General features: G+C 38.1%; 2 protein-coding genes, 1 non-coding gene and 1 pseudogene across 5 annotated transcripts; 3 read left to right on the forward strand and 1 right to left on the reverse strand.

The window, feature by feature from the left end:
- Nucleotides 1-1741: 1741 nt before the first annotated feature.
- On the reverse strand, nt 1742-4730 carry LOC120137696. 3 transcript variants are annotated; one of them, XM_039153394.1, is made up of 7 exons: nt 4390-4730; nt 3553-3953; nt 3413-3443; nt 3224-3297; nt 2964-3118; nt 2495-2575; nt 1742-2040 (listed from the first exon to the last, which is right to left on the reverse strand). In XM_039153394.1, exons 1-7 carry the CDS (start codon nt 4553-4555, stop codon nt 1962-1964), a joined length of 987 nt encoding a protein of 328 aa, XP_039009325.1. In that variant the 5' UTR covers nt 4556-4730; the 3' UTR covers nt 1742-1961. The 3 variants fall into 3 exon arrangements, with proteins under 3 accessions (XP_039009325.1, XP_039009326.1, XP_039009327.1); XM_039153395.1 differs by having other exon boundaries at nt 3553-3918; nt 4390-4516; XM_039153396.1 differs by having other exon boundaries at nt 3553-3925; nt 4390-4497.
- Nucleotides 4731-6657: 1927 nt separating this feature from the next.
- Nucleotides 6658-7917, forward strand: LOC120137699 (60S ribosomal protein L8-3-like). The gene is made up of 2 exons (XM_039153397.1): nt 6658-7099; nt 7455-7917. The coding sequence occupies exons 1-2, from the start codon at nt 6660-6662 to the stop codon at nt 7795-7797; spliced, it is 783 nt and encodes a 260-aa protein (XP_039009328.1). The 5' UTR covers nt 6658-6659; the 3' UTR covers nt 7798-7917.
- Nucleotides 7918-11882: 3965 nt separating this feature from the next.
- Nucleotides 11883-12716, forward strand: LOC120137693 (annotated as a pseudogene).
- A 1231-nt stretch (nt 12717-13947) lies between these two features.
- TRNAE-CUC lies at nt 13948-14020 on the forward strand. The gene has a single exon. It is a non-coding gene; the product is annotated as a tRNA-Glu (tRNA).
- Nucleotides 14021-25949: the final 11929 nt, after the last annotated feature.

The raw sequence follows: 25949 nt of genomic DNA on the forward strand, positions 1-25949 counted from the left end.
ATTATAAAGGCATGTGCTAATGGTCTCCACTATAATTGTGGAAAAAAACACACCCTAAAGTGAAATTCAAAAGCTTGTCTTTCCATTTGAGTTTTAGTTTAAAAATTAACCAAAAGTTTAAAACAAAAGCAGATGTCGATCAATCCATTGTCGTCCAGTGGTTTGGATATCTGGCTTTTACCCAGGAGATCTGGTTTCAATTCCCAGCTATGGAATATATCTTCATTTCGGCCAGTCTTCTTCTTGGACCAGCACAGTTTCCCATCTATTTTCTGTCTTCAAATTTCGAGTGCTTGTCCGGTTGTCCCCTATGTTCCCACATTTTTGCAGTTGTGAAATCGAAGGTCTCTTACACTGTATAGCTTCTGCTGTGAAACCTGAATGATCATGAAACATTGTCAGTTTTCTTTCTTGATCGCAGCCGAAACTTGGCTTCGAATCCGATAAGGTCGCTCAATGTTAGCTTGAGCTGTATGCAATGTTCTTTTCATTTTCGAAACCAAACTATTAATCTCTCCAACCCTTGCAATTTATGCTGAATTATTGGATTCTTCATATACTTCCATGGATAAAATCTTAGTTGCAAGTTCTAACCAATAGGACTTGGTGGAAGTGAAGAGGAAACAGATGCAGTGGTAAGTGCAACTTTGCCTCTCCAAAGGGAAAAAGCTGCCTTCATTTCTGGTATGATATAAAAAGACTTGGGAAAAAGAGAATGTTGAAGATTTGCCCTTTAAATGGCATATCAGATCAATGTGATTACAGCTAATCAAGAATGCTACGGGCATTTTTCCATGAGAGCAAGAAATTGAAGATCAGAAAAGGATTTTGCCTTCCCTATATCGTTATGTTCATGGAATTAACTGTTGGCTAATAAGTAGTTTACTGAACCAGCCTAAGATACAGAGAAAATAGCATTAGCTCAATCTTTAAGAACATCTGTTGACAGAAACAAGCTGTTTATGAACTCGCAATTGATTATTCGAACTAGTACTGGTCCTCGCAATGTATTCTGCAGCCAAGTTCGCTTCCCTCTTAACTCGAGCACTCGTAACTTCCCGTGTTGTGTCAAGTAAAGCCTTGATGTTCGAAATACTGTGTTGAAGTATGGAATGCATGCATGCATGAATGGTGAAATGCATGCGCTGTCATTGGTTTGTTAGTCTGTTAAAGGAATATTAAAGTTGTTATGCTGAGTCATAGTTGGTTAGTGGAGTCTAGTGAGGTAATATGCGCACCATATATGATGATGTTATAACCCTAAGGAGAGCAAGAGTTTTATGAATAGAAACAGTGAATATTTCAACATACTGCAGCATTGTTATGCGACTCCAGGGTAAACTTCCTATAACCTTCTTGCCACGCTACCTTAAGACCATAGGGATGATTCCAATTAATGGCCAAACAACGGACACTGAGCATTTGTCCAAAATAACAGCAGAAGGGATGATTACCCGAGACCATCTCAGTTGCTAGATCAGCATGTTGCACGTTTTCAGGGATAAATCAGGATCAAATATTAAGATGACCAGATTATTTAACTTTAAAAATTCAGAGGCTTATTAAACATAAAAATTGGGAGACAAGGCTTAAATTGAATGACATTTTAAACCAATGGGGATTAAAAAAAAAGTTTGGGGCTGCACGTTTCAACTACTTTAGGTTCATGGAACCAGGCAGGCATTATGGGCAACTTGCACGGTGTATGCCAAATACCAATCAATCTGAATCGGGCCATATGCATCACAAGGTTTTAAACCATTTACACAAGAAATACCATTCAAATTATACAATATAGTATTATACAAAAAGTTAAACAAAGCTCTGCACCATTCTCAATTCAAAACTCAGAATTGCTATCATAACTAATGAATACCAAACCTATAGCTTCTGTTTTTCTGTTGTACATGAAAGTAAGGAGAGAGAAACAAAATAACCCGAGCAATGTACTAGAGAAATCTTCATGAATCAAAACCAGCATTAAATGGCGACAATGCCGGCTTTACCGGCTGAGTCACAGTCTCTCTCTGAGTCTTACACCTGTATGATGAAAATCAACCACCAAAATGTGAGTTTTCTCCAAAATAAAGTGCATTTATCTGAAGTTTGCAGTGTCAAACTGTCAACCTATTGGTGTTACCCTCCCAAGGAGGGTCAAGGATCAGGGCGTTAGAGACCCACTCCTAGCTCTGAAAAGATGCTATGAAGTGGATGTCTTAAGAATAAAAGTTTCCACAATTATCGTACACATTTGATGCAATGACTTAAGAGATTATTGTACGGAAAACCACCAACAGAACGAAGAAAATTGCCATTAATCTTGGGCAGGCAATCATATATATATAAAGCATTTTCCTTTTCTAATAGTAAATCACTTCAGACACCAAATTATCAAATTATTGATGGGTATAATGCGCATCAATAACATTGTGTTTCGACAGATCACAATGCTAGCATAAATCAGCATGTAAAAGCCATTAATTTATCTACTGACCTATTGCATTGAGCTCGAGATGCATAATTGTGATTGTTGCATTTTGCACACATCCAATCTCCGCTACGCCATTGTTTTGCTCTGAAAAATGGAGGATGTTAAAATTTGTAGATTTAAAAACCAATCCTCTGAATCTCATGAAAAATATCATATTTGCTAGACATGTTACTCGGCATCTTAATGCAAAAACACTGAACATAAACCTGATTGGATTCTAAACACAGAAGTTCATAATTCGTTACAGATTTCGTGACCATTTCTTTAGCACACTACATTCAAGCCTACAATCAGTAAGAAACAAGAGAACTGAAAAGTGCACTCTAGAAGCAAACAAAATCACGAATCGGAAGGATATTATTGCCATAAGTTGACAAAAGGGTAAATCATCCACCACATGAAATGAATAATGAATTTGTCAAAGATATATGAAAAGCGTTGCATACAAGGGATCAACTTAATTGAAATTTACCCTTTTCCTAGAAGGGTTGTTGTTGCCGCTTGAATAGGGAATGGAACGGGCCCTGACCAATTTGAAGCGACAACAGGGTTTAGACTGGGATAGGAAGGATATGCTCCAGGTTTTGGGTCACTAGTGGCTCCTACTATTTGATCAAATCCAGAACCCTGCAAACCCAGAAAAGAGCAACAGTAGTTCAGTACATAAAAATGTCAAAGCCTGCTGGAAAATAACATTAATTATACATGTCACTACAGAAACTGATTACTTACATGTCCTGAATTCAATCTTTTATGATCCCAATCGTGTATAAATTCCTCAGATGCTAATCGCTTAGTTCCTAGTGCTATATTACCCAAAAAAGAAAACAAAGAAGAGGTAAAGATTCGATCACTAGTAGTAGAACCAATCAGCAAATCAGAATATAAGCATTAAAACCAAAACAAAGCAAATTAATGTACCCGGCAGTATGGATGCATTGCAATTTTTGCACTGCAATAAAACCAGATTGATCAGAAAAGTAATGACATGGAATATTTTGTAGAATTTGTAAAAAGCACAAAGAATAATGCATACTCCAGTTTAGGCAGTAAGATACAACCTGGGAACGTGAAGAGTAATTATGGAAGCCACAGTTGCAAATCCAGTCACCATTTCTCCATCCCTTTGGAACAGAAAGCGGCTGAGTACCAGGACTGGCATAAGGAACCCTAGGAGTTTGGTTTCCAGCTAAAGGCCACGTGGATGCTGACTGAAGTCCGTAATTATCAGCACCGCCTACATGCCAGTTGAAACTCAAAGGAAGCAACTGCTGGGGAGAACCACTGCCTAAAAATCCGACGTTCATCTTCTGTTCCAGTGTTCCTTGGGCCCTGGCAAAATATTGCGAATAAGTCGGGAGAGAAGCTCCGGGCATCGCAATTGCCGGCATCGCCGCTATCTCCTTCAGTTGCCCGCACTTTTTGCATTTCTCTCTTGATGCATAATTGTTGTTAGTGCAAGCTATTGATCCATTTGCCACACACACCCCCACCCAGAATGCAACGACCAAGAGGACAAGGAAGCCAAGCACATACGCACACCACCAAGTTCATCCCATAGTACCAAAGTACACATACAAAAAACACAAACCACTCAACCTAATTGATACTGATTACCTAACCTCAACTTCGCAAAACGAGTATCACCATGTATAAAAATGGCAAGTTTATCAACAATTACTTCTCCAGAGTAATTTTTTAAAGATAACCCATTTTCAAATCAGTAATTAGGGAAAGCAATATCAAATCTTTACATGCCCTTTGTTCCATCACAGCTCAAAAACACATATAAGCTACAGAACCCAACTTTGATATCTAATCTTAAATTTTATAATTGAATTAAAACATATCAACATGATTAGAAGAAATGATGTAAAGAGAAAGGAGTATGGACAGACCAGTGCAGATCCAATCACCAATACGAGGAAGCCATTTGGAATCAGCAGGGGTTTTGGTGTCAACAAGAAGACGAGGCTGCTTGCATCTGTTGCAGAAAGATCTAAAGGCGTAGTTCCTGTTCTTGCATCCGCTGCACTCCCAGTCTCCTTCTCTCCCTTCTCCCATTCGTTCCACTCACGCTATTAATCGTTTGTTTATATATACAATTCGAAACGAATAATACGAGCTTGTTGTTGCTTGGTGAAGCTGAAGAGAAGTGAAGGAGGAGGTGGGGGGGCACCCTGTCGAAAACTGGATACTGCGGCAAATTATGGAAGTCTTCTTCGGGCGAAGCCTATCGAATATCGATCAATACGGGGTTGAAAGAAAAAAATCTTCCCCGGACAGGGCCTAAACCATGACAAAGATCAGGCCTTTAAGGTGATTATTGTTTTTATGTAAGCTTTCTTCGGTTTTCAGGACACAAGCCCACATATTTTCAGCTCAATATTGGTAAATGATAATCCTATGCAATCAGAGCTTTCTGACTGTTTTGTTTTTATTTTAAATAAAATTGTAATAAATATAAAATAATATTTGTTTAAATTTTTTATTATATTTTATTTAAATATTTATATTTTTACATGTATAATAATTAAATGCAAAACTTAAAAAATAATAATAATTCTTTAATCATCGAAATTAATTGATTGATACTGCTTAATGAGTGGGTTCCATTGTAGCAATTCAAGCAACAATTTCTCTCCTCATACGTTTGAATTCGAGTAGATGAAATGATTAACGATAAAGGCAACCATTAAGAGAACATTGGTGGGGTAGACGTGAGTGAACAGATTTGGGGTAGACTTTTTACACTTTAAGATTATTTTTTTTTATTTTAAAAAAGTTGGAATTTTTTTTAAATAAATTATAATTTTAAGTTTTTTTTATTTATTTTAAAATTAAAATACATGATACGTGTTAGATAACAGATTTTTTAACGAACATGAATGATCGGACATATAAAAAGGTAAATTCGGAAACGTTAGACACCTAATTTGAGCGAAAAATTATGTAGGCACCTAAGTTAATAAAGGATATAGTTGGACTCTAAATTTAACATTAAGCCTAAAACTGCAATATAATGTTTTTTATATACTTAAGATTCATATTCAAGCAAACTAATTATGAGAATGTTTTGATATTATATTTTTTCAAAGTCGAACTTTAATTTTTTTATTTTAAATTCGAACTGGACTTAATAATTTTAAATTCTCAAACTATGAAATGGAATGAAACTCAACTTATAAGTTTTTAAGGGTAAAATCAAACTCAACAATACTCAAATTTAACTCGAATCATTTACAATCCCACACTCAATAATTGTTCTGGAACAAAAGTAAAAGATTTAAGGGTAAATTATGCGTTTAGTATTTAAATTATCAGTTTTAGTACTTAATTTTTATTTTTTTCAAAATCATATATAAAGTTTAGTTTTTGTTTCATTTTAATACCCCTATTCAAAATTTAACATTAAGTTTTGATTTTTTTTTGTGAAAGTTTAGGTAGTAAAATTGACCAAAATTGATACTTTTGGTGCTAATTTTTAACGGTGTGATATTAAAATGAAACAAAAACTAAACGATAGTTATGGTTTTGAAAAAATTAAAAGTTTAAGTACTAAAATAGACCAAAATTAATAGATTATGTATTAAATGTGTAGTTTACCCAAGATTTAACGCACCCACACCCCAGATTCTACCCTAATTCCTTCCAAGCCAGACAGATGATTAAGAAATTGTCATGTCTAATGTGATGTTTTGACTTGGGGTAAGGTTGGCAGAGCCCGAAGTTTCACCGGCTCAAAGGTCTGGCCTATTAACATGCGCGTAACAATTTCATCATTTTGGTTAAGATCTAGGATAAGTCAACATTTAACCCTATCTCAAATTAAATAATTATTATATAATTAATAAAAATATTATTTAAATTAAACTATGATTCAAATTAATTATATATTTATATGATTCTAAAAATGTTTTAATAAATAAACTAAAAATATAAAAAAAAATATCATATTTCCTTATAATACAAATGAATAAGCCCAAAACTCCAATTCGCTATTAGGCTCAACACTGAGAATACCAAAAGCCCAAAATTCAAAACCCTAGATTCAGGGGGGAAATCACCATATATATATATGATATGTTCACGAAAACCCTAACCCCCCATTCAAATACCCTCCCATAGGTCGTCTCCTAGAGACAGATCTCCTCACAGAATTCACTAAATGGGACGAGTCATCAGAGCTCAGCGTAAGGGTCCAGGTTCCGTCTTCAAGGCCCACACCCACCACCGCAAGGGTCCCGCCCGTTTCCGCAGTCTCGACTTCGGCGAACGAAATGGCTACCTCAAGGGTGTCGTCACCGAGGTCATTCACGACCCCGGCCGTGGCGCCCCCTTAGCCCGCGTCGTCTTTCGCCACCCGTTCCGTTACAAGAAGCAGAAGGAACTCTTCGTTGCTGCCGAGGGTATGTACACAGGACAGTTCGTGTATTGTGGTAAGAAGGCTACCCTTGTGGTGGGAAATGTTTTGCCTCTTAGATCTATCCCTGAAGGAGCTGTCGTTTGCAATGTCGAGCATCATGTCGGCGACCGTGGGGTTTTCGCTAGGGCTTCTGGTGATTACGCTATCGTTATTAGTCACAATCCTGATAACGACACCACCAGGTGTTTGAGTCTTACTATGTTTTGATTTTGATTTGGATCGTTTATGTTTGATTTTGATCTGAAACTGTACCTATATTATCTTATGTTTTGATTATTTCTTATTCATTCAACTATGAATATGAGAAAGAACTGAGATTGAGCCTGATTGGATTATGAATTGATGGGATGTAAAATGAAATGGCATCTCTTAGGTTCTTTAGTTTTATAGGTTTCGAAATTCTCGTGCTTACATATGGAATTTCATTTTATCTTAAGGTGGTTGTGTTTCAAAGATGATTTTGTCTTAATCCTTTTAAGTGTGGTGATTAGTTATAGATGAACTTGGTATTTAGATTCTTGGATTGTAATTTTACAGGATCAAACTTCCATCTGGTGCGAAGAAGATTGTTCCAAGTGGTTGCCGAGCCATGATCGGCCAAGTTGCAGGAGGTGGTAGGACTGAGAAACCCCTTCTTAAAGCTGGTAATGCTTTCCACAAGTACAGAGTGAAGAGGAACTGCTGGCCTAAGGTCCGAGGTGTGGCTATGAATCCAGTCGAGCATCCCCACGGAGGTGGTAACCATCAACATATCGGTCATGCTAGTACCGTTAGACGCGATGCTCCACCTGGTCAAAAGGTTGGTCTTATTGCTGCAAGGAGGACTGGTAGACTCAGAGGACAAGCCGCCGCCACTGCTGCCAAAGCCGATAAGGCATAGGTGAAGTAGGATACTACTAGTTGTTTTAGTTCTTTTGCCCTTCATATTTATTTTATGTTAAGGACTATTAACGCTCTTGAATTTTCAGATAATGCTACTGTTTTGAGTTTGTTCAAGGGATGTTTGTGTTCTGAAGTTGGGTTTTTACTTTAAAGTGTTTTATGCCATCCTTGTTCTATTTGTAGCTTTCATAAGGATATGGTTTACTATTATACGATTAAAAGACAGATAAATAATCACCTAATAATGAAATGAAATTTGTAGCTTTAGAACGTCGAATCTTTAAATGGAATTTTATTGGTTCTAGTAAATTTTATGAAAAATTAATCTGAAAAGAAACAAATAATATGAAATGTGAACATTTTATAATTGATCATTATTGACGATAAATGATGATTAATGATGACGATCAATGGAGTAAATAATTTTAAAAAAAATAAAAAATCACATCATTATATTGTTAGTGATTTAGGGATTTAGTAACAAAAAACAATATTAAAATTTATTGTTAAAACTGAAGTGTTTTAAAATTTAATAATAAAATCGTATATAAATTAAAATTTAATGATTAAATTAATATATAAGTTCAAGTTTAATGATTTAATGGAATAATTTGCCCAGTGAAAATATAGTGAAAATAACTTTTTCCCGATGAGTAGAAAAGGAAAAGGAAAAAAGAAAAATGATGAAAGTACATTAAAACTATTTATCTTTTAGGTTAAATTATATTTACAGTATCTAAAATATCGGTTTTGGTATATTTTAGCAATTAAAATTTTAATTTTTTATAATTATACTTAAAATTTAGTTTTTGTTTCATTTCAATACTCATGTTCAAAATTTAATCTTAAGTTTAAATATTAAAAATGATTTTAAAAAGATTAAAAGTTTAAATATTAAAATAGACCAAAATTAATAATTTAGGTATTAAAATTAACCAAAACAACCTCAAATTCACCCCTTAAATTGTAACGCATTTCAGTTCATCAACAATCGACTCTTCAAAAAATGGTCTAACCAAAGAAGCATCCATTAAGCTTGACATGGAAAAAGCTTATGATAGGCTCGAATGAAATTTTGTGTTTGCTATAATGGACCGATTGGGATTTGGGGAGTCCTTCATTGATATCATTAGGAAATGTGTTTGCATTGTATCTTTCCAAATCAGGATTAATGGCCAGTTATCAAATACTTTCACTCCGGAAAGAGGACTTAGGCAAGGAGACCCTGTTTCCCCGTATCTATTCCTTTTCTGTGCGTAGGGATTGTCAGCTCTTCTTAACAGAGCACAAAGAAATGGATTGATCAAAAGAGTCAGAGACAATATCAGAGGCCTAAGGATTACCCATATGTTCTATGCTGACGATAGTATTCTTTTCATAAAGAACTCTATGAATGAAGCCAGGAAGATCAAGGACATCCTTTGCACGTATGAAGAAGCCTCGGGTCAAAAGATTAACATCGATAAATCAAGTATTTACTTCGGCACGAACACATCTAGAGCACATAAGGACAATATACTCTGGGTTCTTGAAGTGGCTGAAAAGGAAGACCCAGGAGCCTACCTTGGGCTACCTCTGGTGGTGGGCAAAGGAAAGATTAGCACATTTAGCTTTGTCTGAAATAATACCGCCAAAAGAATGCATGGCTGGACCAAGAACCTCCCCTCTTTTGGAGACAATGAGGTTTTTCTAAAGTCGGTGGCCCAAGCTCTCCCTACATATGTGATGTTGTGCTATCTTCTTCCGGATGGAATCATTGATCATATCACTTCTCAAGTGAGATCATTTTGGTGGTCAGGGAAAGAGGACACAAGGAGATGGGCTATGGTCTCATGAGATAAGATCTGTAGAGCAAAAAGAGCAGGTGGTATGGGCTTCAAAGACCTCAAGTTGTTCAACCTAGTGCTTTTAGGAAGCCAAGTGTGGAGGATCTTACAAGATCCAGAGTCTCTGGCTAGGAAAGTACTGAAAGAAAAATACTTCCCTAAGCTGAATATCCTGGAAGCACGACTTGGTGACAGAGCTTCGCATGCCTGGACGAGTATCTTCATAGCAAAAGAAACACTTAAAGAAGGTTTTTTTTGTCGAGTGGGTTTGGAAGGGAAGGTCAGAATGTTCAGAGAGACTTGGGGTGACTCATCTCCCATTAAATGGTCTGAACCTTGTCAGGATAATGAGGATAACCGAATCAAATGTTTGGATTTCATGCTCCCAGAGACACCAAGATGGGATGAAGATAGAGTTAGAGATGTTCTCACACCTGAGGATGCAAATCGTGTCCTGAGAACGTTAATTGCCCCCTCTAATGTGGATACCCTCATTTGGGGTCATCATTCGACAGGTTGTTTCTCGGCAAAATCGGGGTACAATTGGCTTCTTCTTCGTAAAGAAGATTCCTATGGACAATGAGAGAATTTGGAATATTCTCACGAAGTTGTCCATCCTCCCAAAGATCAAGATTTTCGGTTGGAGGGTATGTCATGACGCCGTTCCAACGGGAGAAAAGCTCAAAATGGCTCGGCTTTCAGAGGGAATGTGCCCCTTCCGTGAGAATGTGCTTGAAACTCTTATCCACGCCTTGAAGGAGTGTCCAAGATAAAAAAAAAACTACGCTACAACTGTCAGGCGTTCAAAATTGCATCGTTGACTGGCAGGGAACGTCTTGTAAAAATTGGCTTGATTGGGCCATTACCAAGCTGGATTACATCGGCTTGGCCCGACTGTTGGTTATCATTTGGAACCGATGTAACAGAAGAAACAAGTTTATCCAGGATGACGAAACTCAGAATGATAGAGAGGTGATCATAACAGCTTGGAATCTATGTTCTGAATATCTGGAGCTCAGTAGAAGTGGCTTTCCCAAACAATCTCGTTCTTACCACAGTCGGAAGTGTACCAAACCTCCTAGAAATATTTTGAAGATTAATGTTGATGGTGCTTTCTGCTCCTCAAGGAACGTTGCTGCTTTTGGAGTGGTGGCTAGGAACAGCTATGGAATGGTGGTAGGAGGGATGTGTAGACAACTATCACCTCCTTGTAATGCTGAGTCTGTCGAAGCTGAAGCGTTCACACAAGGGATAAAGCTAGCATTGGAAAACGATTGGATTGACGCTATCATTGAAGGGGATGCCATCTCCATCATTAACAAGTTAACTAACCACAGCAGCGACGTTTCCATGATTGGATTGTTACTCAACGAAGCGTGAGGATTGCTTGCCTACAATAAAGGGTTAAGAGTTCACTACGCAAACCGTGAGGCAAACAAAGTGACTCACAGTCTTTCTAATTGGGCTTTGTCAAAACTCAATCCTTTCTGGTTTTACTATGATGAGCCTGATTGTATTAAATCTGCTGTAATTGATGATGCAATTGAATTTATATCAAGATATCAGGGCTTGGTGGCTTCAACGTGAGTATGATTAACAAAATGCCAATGCTCGCCTTTCATCCTTGCTATCAGCATTGTCGCATGGCATTCAACAATTCCAACCACCACAAGGTCCTTAAGGCTATTGATGTGATATAAGAATGTTTATCACTTTTTTTTCTAAGTTGTGATATTTTGGATTGTATTTAGAAAATTCAGTGAAAATGCATATAACTAGTTCATGTATGATCATCCATGTTAAGCGTCTTTCTGTTGCATGAAATGCCATAATTTTATTTGCTTATTTTCATTTGAATTACATAGTTTTAGTTGGTTGGCTAAACGTTTATTCTCAATTTTTTCGGAGGAGGAAACATCAAAGAAATTTCCCACATTTTTGGAACTTTCTACTTTTCTGTCCTTGAGATACATCGAAGGGTTTGATGTTTGTTTAGCTATAGCCTTTGAATTAAAAGCTTAATTACCTAAATTTGGAGCCAAAACTACAATTAAAAACAGTGATGTTCAATGATATTTAAGTGAAGCACTCTTAATGTTCCTTCAAGGCAATTTCTCTGGTGTATAGAGAATTTGCTAGGAAAGTTCCTGATAATTGCTTGAATTTGAATCCCCAAACATTTGGTTTATAGGACCACAAGGCAGTAACCTAGTCATGCAAAGTGGGCAAACAAGTGAGCAAGCAAGCAGGAAGAAAAAGCAAATTAGTGCAAGAGTAAAACGATGATGGAGACTGAGGAAATAAGCAAGTATGAGGCATTGCCACTTCTTTCATTGAATCACGTGTCATTGTTGTGTAGATCAGTTTGGGATTCTATGAGGTTCTATGAACAAATATTGGGCTTTGTTCCCATCAAACGCCCCTCTTCTTTCAACTTCAATGGAGCTTGGTAAGCTTACTGCCCCTCTCTTTTAGTTTTCGATGAAAGCAACATTAAATGTCTCATTGTCCTTAATGATCAAATATGCAGGTTGTATAACTATGGCATTGGTATACACTTGATTGAGAATCCATCTATCCACGATTTCGACGCTATCGTTGAACCTCGACCAATCAATCCCAAGGATAACCACATATCATTCCAGGTATAATTCAGAAAACTCGGCCTCAAACTTCAATTTACATCACTGGTTTTGAAAATGTTCTTGTTGAAACCGTTTGTGGTGTAACAGTGTAGGGATGTGGGGCTCGTGATGAGGAGGCTCGAAGACATGGGAATGAAGTATGTGACGGCGGTGGTTGAAGATGAAGGGAATAGGGTTATCAAGTGTTCTTCCATGACCCGGACGGATACATGGTCGAGCTCTGCAACTGTGAGAACATCCCAATCCTTCCACTATCTCCCCGCTCACTCAAGCCGAGGCTCGGCAGTTTCAACAGGGCTGCACTGGCTAAATGTGGATTCATGGAAAATGCCATGATGGAGAGCTTGAGCATGGAGATGTTGAATATTTCATTCTGAAGATGTTGACCAAAAACACACAAACGAATGTGAAGAACAATTCCACTTTCTTTTGTGCCATTGTTTGCTGCAATTGTTTTTACAGGTCTTACAATTTTCTGGACAAGTTGTAATCTGAACTATATGTACCCTTTAAGCATAGATAAGGTTTTTGATTGTATTAAATTGGAAATATTTCATCTGTCACAGATAATAAATATAAAAGAAATGATCTGTAAAAAGCTGAGAGTTAGCAGTGTTGCTTGTGAAATGTCAGTTTTGCAGGTGCTGCTGCATTTTTGCTATAAAACATTTTTCATTCTCTGAAGATTTGTGCCTGCCTCTTTAAGTATATGTTCTTCCAGAAACAGCAAGTGAGGTTCTGAACCCCACAACTCCCAAAATTCAACACTGTTTTTTTGAAAAACTTGTGATGTAAATTGACTAAATTCCATCAAGAGAGAAATCAAACCAAAAGTTGACAAATCAAAACACACCTTCCATATCTTTCATTTGATTTCATGTCTTAGAATAAGGATTGTTTCACTGTTCTAGATTGAAACCTTGCTTTGAATTGTTGATGGATATGGCAGGTCCACATGTGCAATATGCACGCTAGCCGGCATATTCGGGTTGGTGTGGCAAATCCAAGTGATATTCCCAACTGTGACATATGTGAAAATGCAGATGGTTATGGATTGCAGGTGTCTTTCTTCTTCACTTTCCATTAGAGACAACGGGGTATATATTGTTTGTATAGAAGTTTGTTAAACTTATGTTCATGCAATGGAATGTGCAGGGATGGACCGAGGGAGGGAGGGGTGGATGGGGGCAGACGCCCTCTGAAAATTTAAAATTACCATATATTTTAAATTTTTTCTATGTATTTCTTATTCAAAATCTGTTTCCCCCTAGAATTTTAATTATCTCCCTTAAGTTTAAGTTCGCCCCCAACAACATTAAATCCTGCGTCCTTGGGAATGTGCATGTAGCTTTCTTTTACTGTGAGATAGATGGAAGTTGCCTTTGAAATATAATACGTTGGAGGTAAAATAAGCCATGGAAGAAAGAGAGTTGAGGTTTGTCACATTTTTTTGAAGATACAGCAGATGAGGCCAAAACCAGACAACAAAAATACAGTGGGAAATTAAGCAACAAAATCACAAGGTTTCTCCTGTTGAAGGGATAGATGCTAATGCTGATGGAAAATCACTATATGGATTGTTTAAATGATAGGTTTGAATTCGAAGACTCATGAATGTGATCAGGCCTAAAAATAGATTTATAAAAATTAAATTTGTATTGATATCTCAACCAACATTCCGTTGTAGTCTAGTTGGTTAGGATACTCGGCTCTCACCCGAGAGACCCGGGTTCAAGTCCCGGCAACGGAAAATAATTTTGCTATTCATATTTCATGGTATTGTTTTTTAATTTCGCCTCAAAGCAATGACAGATAAAGGCACTTCAATCTCATGAAGGCCCAGCTTGAGCAAATTGTTCTGCACTTTTCTGAACCTTCAGAGCAACATATTTCTGATTGAAATGGAAAAGGATTTAGATAACGTTGTTTTGCATACGTACATACGTAGTAGGGAAAGAGGGACTCGCCGAGGAATGAGTATCGTAAGCGAGCCACACGGTGGAGAACTGACCCCATCCCAGCTTCCGTTGAGCGATTCAACGACCTGCAGCGAAAGGATCTCCAATCCGTACTGCATGGTACCCTCCTTTCCTGTAGGATTCAAATCCCTCGTTGTCGTCCTCCGAACCGGACGATGATGAGCACAACATTTCCAATGGCCCTTTTACCCCCTTCTTTCTCTGTTTATGATGTCATTATCCGATTTCGAATACATGTTGGTATTGGTAATGAATCCTGGAGAAGCCCTTGTTACATTTCAAGGGCGAGTCTGTTTTGGTATGTTAAATGTTTAATTTATGTGGGTTTGAATTGAAAGAATACAATATATAGGTGACATGGGGGTGCAACAAGTGTGTTTTTGCCGTGGTTCCCCCACATTTTCGTGCTTTGGGTTCTCAATTTTGAAATAAACTATATATTGTCATAAGTTACCTTATTATAATCATATTCCAATATCATATTACAAAGATATATATAGCCCTAATCAATCATCCTTGCCCTCGTGATATCTATCAAAGGGCTTAAGTAAACCGTAGATAATCGCCACCTCCGAACACAACTCTGGTTGCCGATACCTTAAGCGGGGAGCCCCCGAGATAAGCTCCAAAACAACCGAACACGAGGAGAGCTATTGATGAAGCCGCGGAAATCGCTACAATCCAAATAATATGTTGTTCGATAAATGCCCCGAAGCTAGAGGAACGACTGATCCACATAGAAATGCAAACCACGATGCAGAAGCGGAGTTATACGGGTTAGGCAGTGGATTTCCCTTGTCATCATCTTGCACCAATGTTACCACTGCTGTAGTTACTATAGGAGACTTGCCGGAAGACAGACCTTGGGGCAAATTCGGGTCTAGAATTATAACAGGGGACATTTTTTCGATCTATCCTACATCATCTAGACGCACCGTTATGTCAGTTTTTAAAGCCTTCTCAAAGTCTCTTTGGGTTGAAATGGAAACGAACTCGCCAACAGCCATGCTACATGCACCCGCAAGTGCTCCGGCTAGTCCAGAGAGGATCATGGGCCCTCTTTCATCATTCGCTGCACCTATACGAAGCATTAGCGATGCGGTTGAAAGCAACCCATCGTTGGCTCCTAGAATGGCTGCTTGAATCCACTGAGCTCGTTGCACAAGGGCAGTCCGCCGATCAGTTTCATTGTCCACCGTAACACTTGTTCGTGGGCAACAAAAACCGTATTTGATTGAATCTTCGTTACTATCTACACATAGGATGCTTTTGTCTAAGAGGCGCTTTGACACTTGAATTTGGTTGTAATTGTATGTAATGTGTTATATTTGGTCAATTATGATAATTTATGAGCACTTCAATTCTTAGTAAAAAAAAAGAATAGTTTTTTTTTTTACTTTTTATTGTTGAGGCTGTTTAATAAATTTAAGGAATCTAAAGGCGACTAAAAAAGAAAACAAGTGTAGTTAAGAGAAGTAGAGAATTTGATGGGTTTAAGAGTGATTCTCATTTTGCAATCCCTTCAAATTATGGTTTTTATAATTATGATTATGAATTTACTTAGACTCGAATCGTAATATAATATTAATGCAATTTAAGGTGTGATTATTGTATACTTTTAAAAGGTCATTTAGGTTCCTAGAACCATGGTTAAAGCAAAGCGCCTATCTTTACAACTTTCCTTGCGATATGTCAGGACACAGATAGAGACGTAATTCTTAACATTACAGAATTTAAGATCGAGGCTCAGACTAAAATAGTGATATCTTAAGCCATATTGGTTAAAGAAAAAAGTTATTGTAAGAATAATTCAAGGCCAAACAAATGTTAGAATAATTCGGCGTTCACTTCCAAGGTTATTTAGTGTTATCCATGGGAGCATTTAAAGCTGAAGTCAAACATGAAAATTCGTTTGAAAAGACAAACCATACAGCAACAATTTTAGTTTCAACTGGATTTCGATGGATTGCTGTTTTACAATTCTAGATCATGAAAACATTCTTGTTATTAATAGTTGTAGAGGACCACTCTGATTGAAGGTAAGAAAAGCAGCTGGTGAAAATATTGAGATGACAAAGCCAAAGGTAGTTGTTGGTGGCCTCTAGAGAAGACGAGATCCAAGGTGAAGAAAAAAGCTTCTGGAGAAACACCTAGGCACAAGGGAGCAAATGTGAACTATGGGGTGTTGGAGTTGAGACTCCAGCATGCACTGCAACAATTTTTATGCTCCATTTTGTTAAACAATAACAGGCGAAGGTTAATATCTACCTGGGAAACTTTTTTGGCCAAAAATTTGAGGAAAAAGCTCTAACACATATTACCATAGCTGAGAAAAGAAAGGGTCATGGGATGATTAAGGCTTCACTGTATCAGTTGAAATTGTCTTGTTCCTTCTCAACTGTACAACTATGTTTTACCGAAGTTAGTTATCTATGGCAATTTCTTTTCTTTCTCAACAATGGCAATCCTTGCAAGTTCTGTTTTTCATACTCAACTACGTTTTTCCTTCCTATATCAGAGCTCACCCCTAATCTGTCCCCATGCTCGACATATGCCACGGCCTCCAGAGATTGCAAGAGTTGGAACCAGTCCTCAAGAGATTTTTCGAAATCGTTATTCCATCAATATAAAATCACATTATAAATAACATGAAATTATAAACAAATTATACTATCAAAATCCAACTCGTAAATATAGTATCAATAAATAATAATTTAATTTAAAACATGTATTCAAATTCAAAATCACCATAAACCGAGCAGTAATAGCAAAAGAGTCATCATTATAAAATCCGATATTTAAAATAAGGTCCATGTCACCAAAATAAAGTCAACTTGCAAGATAAAAACATTACAATCTGATTTACTTCAAGAGATATGTTGATCCTCCAAGTGCTCGAACCGAGGTATCTAACCAACAGTATCTGAAAGGGGGAAAACATTTTCAAAAGGTGAGCTAGGCTCAGTGTGTCCCAACATTTCCATAAAATGTCAATAGGTACAAATCATAGTCCAGTAATCTCACAAATTCGTAAAAGAGTTTTAACTTTTGAAAATCATAGTTTAAACCCTTTTCTGGTACACCATCAGTAGTTCCCAAAATTATTTTCCATATAGCTTACTTTATGCACATAGCAAAAAGAAAGCCGACTTAAGGATAGGCTCTGAAGCTTGTATCCTTAAGCCCAAGTCAATAAGTCCATATAGCTTACCCTAAGCACACACCAAAGGAAAGCCGACCTAATGAAACATCTTGGGGCCCTCAAGAGTCACATTAGGCCCAGTTAGCTTGATCAGAGCTATTCCATCGTAATTCAATTCCAAAATTCAATTTGTAACATCCTCCATGCCGGGTTAGTGATTAATTTGCAAAGTTTCAACATTTGGTGATTAAAGTAGAATAATTATATAGTTTAAAAATAATGGTTAGTAAATATGAAATGAATGTAAGGACAATATGGTCATTTGTAAGGAAAAATTATAATAAAAAAAATGTTATGGGGTTATATTATAACCCACGTGGGGCTTGTGGAGGAAACAAATGTTTCCAGAATCCTCTCATTTCTTCTTCCTTCTTTCTTATCTTCACTCTTCTCTTCTTCCAAACGTGAAGACCCAAGTTTAAGGTAAGAATTTGAACTTTGGTAGTTTCTTTGATGTTTAGCTTGGAAATTGAAGTTTGGATATTATATAAGCTAAAGGAAAGCTTATATGACATTAAGACAACAAGATAAATGTTTTAGAGATAGATTTGGAAAATGAGTTTTTAGATGAAATTTTGATATACATGAGTTTTTGAAGTTTGAATAAGATTTTTGACTTGTCAATAAGCTAACTAAGAAGTATGAGGTGTTAGAATTCAAATTAGAACATGTTGGAATTTGGGTTAGATTCTTAAATTCTACATGGAGAATTAGATTTCTAAGTTTTAGAAATATTTAATGGATAATAATTAGCTTAAGTAAGAGTATGCAAGTTAGGAAATAAGAAAGAGGATGATATATGAAGTATTAAGCTGAAAAGAGTGGATTTTCGGGCATAAAAGAGGATTCTGGGCAGAGTGCATCGATGCATATTCATAGTGCATCGATGCATAAAGTTTAAAACCCAGAAATTATTTGAAGGTGTATCGATGCATTGGTAATGCATCGATGCACTCTTTTAAAATAGAAACATCGAATGCAATTAGTGCATCGATGCATAAGTCATGTATCGATGTATCCCAATAATAATACAACATCGAATGCATTTTATGCACCGATGCATCAGTAGTGCATCGATGCATACCTTCATTAAAGGATGAAATTGGCTTTTCTATGAGTCTAAGGAATGATAGTTTAGAATATATTAATTAGTATACTGATAAGTATCATTGAATTATTATGTAGATACTGAGCCTACACGAGTTCGGGAATAATCTACAAGTAGGATCGATCGAGGAAAAGGCAAAGAAATATAGGTGAGTGCATATGCATAGCGTAATTATAGAAATATACTCCATTCTAGACTTGTGATAAGTCTAGATTTTATATCTTGGTACATGAGCATATTCTGTATTATGAGACATGACATGAGTTCATATAAAATGCATTATATGACATGACTATGTGGGAAAAGTTATGAGCTATGTGAAAAGGTAAGAATTTACATGTCTACGCGATATAGACTACGTGAAATGTAAAAGCCCATGTTATGTAGATGAGAACTATAGGTATAGTTGGCATGCCAAGGGTAGAGGGTCTACGCGGTCCTTCGGGACATATGTATATTCTTTGGAACATGTGTGAAGTCTTGAAAGACACATACTTGATCCCTAGTATATGTATATGATTCTTAAGGAATTCTATGTGGTCCTTATGGACATCATTATATGGCACTACGGTGCAATTCTACGCGGTCCTTCGGGATATATATATATTCTGTGGAACATGTGTGAAGTCTTGGAAAGACACATACTTGATCCCTAGTATATGTATATGATTCTTAAGGAATTATATGTGGTCCTTATGGACATCATTATATGGCACTACGGTGCAATTCTACGCGGCACTTCGGTGCATTTATACGAGCTGTGGTGACAGCATAGTGCACAACCTCACATTACTCAGATACCTTAGGTTCTCAGTATGATATCATGGGCCAATAAACTTATTCATACAAATTCATGAATGCTAAAGTAATATGCTTACAGGTATGGATATTGATGATGTAGACTACATTGATTAAGTACATGTTTGCATCTCATTTCATATCATTATGACATGGTCATTACATTGCTTTGTTATTATTATTACATTGCCTCACTAAGTCGATGACTTAGCGTGTGAGTGTTTCACACGTAGGATCCGAGAAAGTAGACGAGACAGGTTAAGCAGCTTGACAGCATTACTCCTGCAACCACCAGATCAGAAGCAACTTAATCAGTAGGTCATTTTGTTATGTAAATGGCAGTTGGCATGTAATTAAAGGGTTAAGTTGTGTATGCTCTGAATATTTTAGTAAACTTATATTACAATATGTATATTATCGTATTTTCTTAATATAAGTTCAAATATTTTACTATTATTTGTTAAGAGTTGTGTTTTAAAGTCAATGTAGTATCTCTGACTCATATCCGGGTCGGGTACGGGTTGGGGGGTGTTACACAATTGCACCGTGACATAAATTCCATAAATCCAAAAACATGGTAATCATATACCATTTCAAAACAAAAATTAGATAGCAACCGTATTCCATAAATTGTCACATTAAATTGGTGCATCCATAAAACAATAACCAATGAATTCGGTGTACCACATATTAAAACCAATAAAATAGTTCAATAATAAGTAGGGAACACACCTCGACAATAGATTCAAATAACAAATCTACTGATTGCTGGTTTCACCACGCTCTGCTACAGTTTTCTAACGGGTGAATACTGGCACACGTGGTTTAACTGATCTAGAAGAGCTGGGTCGAGCTGTCGAACGATCCGGAGAGTCTCTTGTACCTTCAAACAATAATATTTATCAGTCCCAAATCCTATTTAATTGTTCAAAGCTAAACTTCTTAAGTATATAAGCATTTGTCGGGTTTGACTATCAATTTGAGGTATTTCGAGTCTGAATTTAGCCAAACGGATTGCGGAATCAGAATCAGGGTGTCGAAAAACATAAAGTATGACTTTTCGAAAATTCAAATTCTTGGTCAAAGTCAAAGTCAATCACTTTGACCGTAGATTTGGAGACCTTTGGGTTTGAATTTGACAAAACGGACCACGGAAACGGACTCGGCACGTCGAAAACTATCAGGATAGGTATACTCGGAAAAGATTAACGATCGTTTAATAGCCGGTCAAAGCCGGTCAAAGTTCTGGTCAAAGGAGGTCAACAAACTGTTGAACATTTTACACAAATAGCACCATTTTTAAAATATTTACCAAAATAGCACCCATTTCGAATTAATTACCAGAATAGCACAAAAACTGAATTATTTACCAGAATATCACCAAAACCGAATTATTTACTAGAATAGCACCGATCAACGGTCAACGATCGGGTCGGGTCAACGGGTCGGGTCGGGTAAACGGGTCGGGTCGTGACCGGTTAAACCGGTCAAACCCTTAAGAAAACCGGTTGAACCGGTCACTCACTCTCCCTACGGCGGCGCGTGTGGCGCGTGAGGTGTCCTCCGGGGCTCTAAAAATTACGGAAAATTTTCTAAAAATTATTTTGAGCGTTTTCGAGATACTTACAAAGCTCGGTTCAAATTTTTGAACGTCGGAGAGCTCAAATTCATCAAATCGGGAAGTTTGACCGGTTCACCTCCCCACGTGCTGCCGCCGCCGGAGAAAAAGGAGAACACCGATGGACTCGGAACGGCACAAGGAACACGATGGTGCGGGAGGTGTCGTAAACGGAGCAACGATCAGCGGTGAATTTAAGATTTTCTCGACGATAGAGCTAACAAAACCGTCGCTACTTTGACTGGAAATTCCCGACGTTTGACCGCGTTTCGCTTCAATTAATTTGAAGGGTTTGTTCCTCGCTCGATGATGAACACAACGGTGGTTTCAAAATAACGATCAAAATTTGGACGGCGTCGGAATCGAGTTTGGAAGTTGTGTGCGTGAGGAAGAATTTGTGAAATTGATTTCTGTTTTTCAAAACAGAAATCACGCATATAACAATTGCCTGCCGACACTCCAAGGTTAAATTCAGGGCTTGGTCCCTGAATTTTCTTTAACTTTAAAACAAGCTCTAAGTTTTAAAATCTTTCAATTCAGTCCCAGATTTTCGCCAAATTTTCACAATTAAACCCTCAAATTTTAATTAAATATTATTTTGAAAATCGGGTTGTTACAATTCTACCCCTCTACAAGAAATTTCGTCCTCGAAATTTACCTTATGAAAATAGATGAGGAAATTGAGCCTCCATTAACTCCAATGTCTCCCAAGTAGCTTCTGAGGGACCTCGATTACTCCACTGAACCTTGACCATTGGAATACGCCTATTCCGAAGAACTCGTTCATCTCTCTCTAAGATCTGAACGGGCTCTTCCTCATATGACAAATCAGGTCTCAGGTCTACATCCTCAACCTGAATGATGTGATCTGGATCTGGATGATATCGCCTCAACATTGATACATGAAAGACATCATGAATACGACTGAGCTCAAAAGGCAACTCAAGCTGATATGCAACAGGTCCTACCCTCTTCAAGATACGAAATGGTCCAATAAATCTTGGACTCAATTTACCCTTACGCCCGAATCTCAATACTTTCTTCCAGGGTGAAACTTTTAAAAAAACCTGATCTCCCACTTCAAATTGTATATCCTTCCTTCTTTGATCTGCATAAGATTTCTGCCTATCAAATGCCTCTTTCAGACGGTCACAGATTAATCTGACTGTGTCCTCCGTCTCTCGCACTAACTCAGGTCCCAACGTTTTCCTATCACGCAACTCAGTCCAACAGATCGGAGTGCGACATTTACGCCCATAGAGTGCTTCATAGGGTGCCATACGAGTGCTGGTCTGATAACTGTTATTGTAAGCAAATTCAACCAACGGCAAAAAGTTCTCCCAACTACCATGAAAATCGATTACGCAACCCCGCAACATATCCTCCAGAATCTGAATTACTCTCTCAGATTGACCATCAGTTTGTGGATGAAAGGATGTACTATAATCCAATCTTGTTCCCAAAGCCATATGTAACGCCTTCCAAAATCTCGAAGTAAATCTCGGATCTCGATCAGAAATAATAGACAATGGAACACCATGCAATCTGACAATCTCTGAAATATACAATCTTGCCAGCTTATCCAAAGTATAATTTACTCGCACATGAATGAAGTGAGCTGACTTTGTAAGTCTGTCAACAATCACCCAAACTGAATCTTTTTTCGAAGGAGTCATAGGCAAGCCAGTAACAAAATACATAGTGATACGCTCCCATTTCCATTCAGGAATCTTGATAGGCTGTAACAAACCTGATGGATGTTGATGTTCTGCCTTAACTTGCTGACAAGTTAAACACCTAGCCACAAAGTCAGATATGTCTTTCTTCATACCAATCCAATAATACCTCTCTCTCAAATTCCGGTACATCTTATCTCCTCCGGGGAGCATAGCATATGGACTACTATGAGCCTCAGTAAGGATAGTCTGCCTCAACTCAGCATCATCAGGCACACAATATCTACCTTTAAAGCATAAAACTTCATCCTGATTAATTGCGTAATCTGAGTTTGTCCCCTGCTCTACTTGCTCAAAGATGGAAAGCAAGGAGCTATCAAGGGGCTACTTAGCTTTGATCTCATCAACCAAGGTCGGCTTAACTTGCAATTCTGCTAACAAAGTGCCATCGTCATATAAATTCATCTTGGCCATTAAAGACCTCAACTCCGATACCGTCTTTCGACTCAAAGCATCTTCTACAATGTTAGTTTTACCAGGGTGATAATCAATCACGCAATCATAATCCTTTAGAAGCTCTAACCAACGACGCTGTCTCAAATTAAGTTCCTTCTGAGTCAGAAGATACTTTAAGCTCTTATGATCCGTGAAAGTGTAACACTTCTCTCCATAAAGATAGTGTCTCCAAATCTTCAAGGCAAAAATTACTGCTGCCAACTCTAAATCGTGAGTAGGATAGTTACTCTCATGCGGCCGCAGCTGACGGGATGCATAAGCCACCACCTTACTTTCTTGCATTAAAACACAACCAAGTCCTGAATGTGAAGCATCACTATACACTGTAAAATCCTTCCCGGACTCTGGTTGAATCAACACCGGTGCTTGAGTCAAAACCGCCTTTAATTTCTCAAAGCTCTCCTGTTGTGCATCGCCCCAGTCAAACGACACATTCTTCCTTAACAACTTTGTCAAAGGAGAAGCAATGATCGAGAAGCCCTCAACAAAACGTCGATAATAACCAGCCAAGCCCAAGAAACTATGGATTTCAGATACATTCTTAGGTCATTTCCAATTCATAATAGTCTCTATCTTGCTGGGATCAACATGAACACCTCGCACAGAAATAATATGCCCTAGAAATGACACTTCTTGAAGCCAAAACTCACACTTGCTTAGTTTGGCATATAGACGATGCTCTCTCAAAGTCCGCAGAACGATCTTCAAATGCTCGTCATGCTCTGCCTCTGTACGAGAATAGATCAGAATATCGTCAATGAAGACCACCACAAATTGATCCAAATATGGTCGGAACACCCGATTCATCAAATCCATGAAAGCTGCAGGAGCGTTCGTCAAACCAAAAGGCATCACTAAAAATTCATAATGACCATATCTAGTGCGAATAGCCGTTTTTGCAACATCAGATCCTTTAACTTTCAATTGATAATACCCCGAACGAAGATCAATCTTAGAGAATACAGTAGCTCCTCGCAATTGATCAAATAAGTCATCAATCCTGGGTAGTGGGTATTTATTCTTTACCGTCATCTTGTTCAATTTCCGATAGTCAATACATAATCTTAGCGACCCATCCTTCTTTTTCACGAACAGAACTGGAGCTCCCCATGGTGAAGTACTATGTCGGATAAATCCTCGATCGAATAATTCTTGCAATTGGACTTTCAACTCCTTAAGTTCCTTTGGAGCCATACGATAAGGTGCCATAGAAATAGGTGAAGATCCCGGATAAGTCTCAATCTCGAACTCTACCTCTCTATCAGGAGGTAACCCAGACAACTCCTCCGGAAAAACATCAGGAAACTCGCTAACTGTACGAATCTCCTCGATCGTGGACAATGCACCTTTGGTGTTCAAAATACAAGCAATGAAGGTCTCATATCCCTTCCGGATCATACGATCAATTTCTATCGCTGAAACTATATTGGAGAGATAACCACGCCGTTCACCAATTAACACAACAGTCCGACCATCTGAAGTCTTCAGAGTAGCCCGCTTGTATTCGCAATCCAACTTTACCTTGTGTTTATTCAACCAATCCATTCCAAGAATTAGATCGAACTCCTCTAAAGGAAGTTCCATAAGATCAGCGAGAAAAATTTCTCCCTGAACCTCGAGAAGACAACGCCAGAATACTTTATTCACTAATACCACTTGTCCTACTGGACTTGTAACTGTAACAGTATTTTCAGTGTTCTCGATCGGAATCTGAAGGTTTCGAGATACTGAACTCGATACATAGGAGTGAGTGGAGCCCTTGTCCAATAATGCAAAGTATGGGGTAGAATAAATAGTAAATGTACCTGCAATAACCTCAAGCTCATCTCTGTCATCACGACGTCTAGTTGCATAAACTAAAGCTGGCTGTCTAGCCTCAGAAGCTGTTGGCCCTCTATTTTGCTGAGGTCGGGCTCTACTGTCTGTCCTGGACGCTGATCCTCGAGTCTTTCCTTGACTACGATCTCTAATTGGGGTTTGTACTATAGTCTGCGAACGCACAGGAGTTTGGGTAGTGGTCTGCTCAAACGAAACTAGCTGAGGACAATCCCTCCGATAATGACCACTAGATCCACACTGATAGCAAAGACCCATCTTCTTACGACACTCTCCTAAGTGTTGTTTACCACAATACTCACAAAGGGGCCCATTATAATACGACGAGTAACCGCCTCGACTGCCAACTAACGGTGAGGATGCTGCAGGCTTGAAACGTGTATTGCTTCTCTGAGGGGCTGAAGTACGAGTCCTCTTCCCGGACTGTGCTGATGACTCCATCGGGCCTGAAAATTTCTTAGATCGATCTTGATCAACACGCTCTCTACCAGAAGCTAAAACCTCCACCTCTTCCGCATCTTTGGCTCTGCCCACCAGCACATCAAATATCTCATCCTGATGGGTTACAACTTGCCTACGCAGCTCGTATCTGAGTCCAAGGGCAAATTTACGACATCAATCTCTCTCCGTAGGTACCATACTAAATCCATACTTCAGCAACTTCAGGAATTCGATCTCATATTCAGAAACAGTCATGTCTCCCTGAACCAGGTCTTGAAACTGTTGTCGTCTCTGAGCTAAGTAGCGCTCTCCCAGAAAACGGCTCCGAAATCCTCAAAGAAATTCTAGGTCAAACGATCGGTAGGAACACTACTGGTCACTGACTCCCACCAAGTATAGGTATTGCCATCTAACATCGCCACAGCACCCTGATATCTCTTAGTTGAGTCCAAACCCAACTGATCCATGCGTCTCTCTGTATCCTGGAGCTAATCCTCAGCTTCAG

The sequence above is a fragment of the Hibiscus syriacus genome, unplaced genomic scaffold, assembly GCF_006381635.1.
Source record: "Hibiscus syriacus cultivar Baekdansim isolate YM2019G1 unplaced genomic scaffold, ASM638163v2 tig00110676_pilon, whole genome shotgun sequence".
In the NCBI taxonomy this organism is placed as follows: domain Eukaryota; kingdom Viridiplantae; phylum Streptophyta; class Magnoliopsida; order Malvales; family Malvaceae; genus Hibiscus; species Hibiscus syriacus.

What these genes read in the sequence shown, in the direction of transcription:
- LOC120137696 (XM_039153394.1), bottom strand. Translation starts at nt 4,555, where the DNA reads ATGGGAGAAGGGAGAGAAGGAGACTGGGAGTGCAGCGGATGCAAGAAC. An exon ending in AAAGATTGAATTCAGGACAT is followed by an intron (nt 3,119 to 3,223) that starts GTAAGTAATCAG and finishes CTGGGTTTGCAG; the next exon opens with GGTTCTGGATTTGATCAAAT. An exon ending in ACAACCCTTCTAGGAAAAGG is followed by an intron (nt 2,576 to 2,963) that starts GTAAATTTCAAT and finishes TCCATTTTTCAG; the next exon opens with AGCAAAACAATGGCGTAGCG.
- LOC120137699 (XM_039153397.1), top strand. Translation starts at nt 6,660, where the DNA reads ATGGGACGAGTCATCAGAGCTCAGCGTAAGGGTCCAGGTTCCGTCTTC. An exon ending in CCTGATAACGACACCACCAG is followed by an intron (nt 7,100 to 7,454) that starts GTGTTTGAGTCT and finishes GTAATTTTACAG; the next exon opens with GATCAAACTTCCATCTGGTG.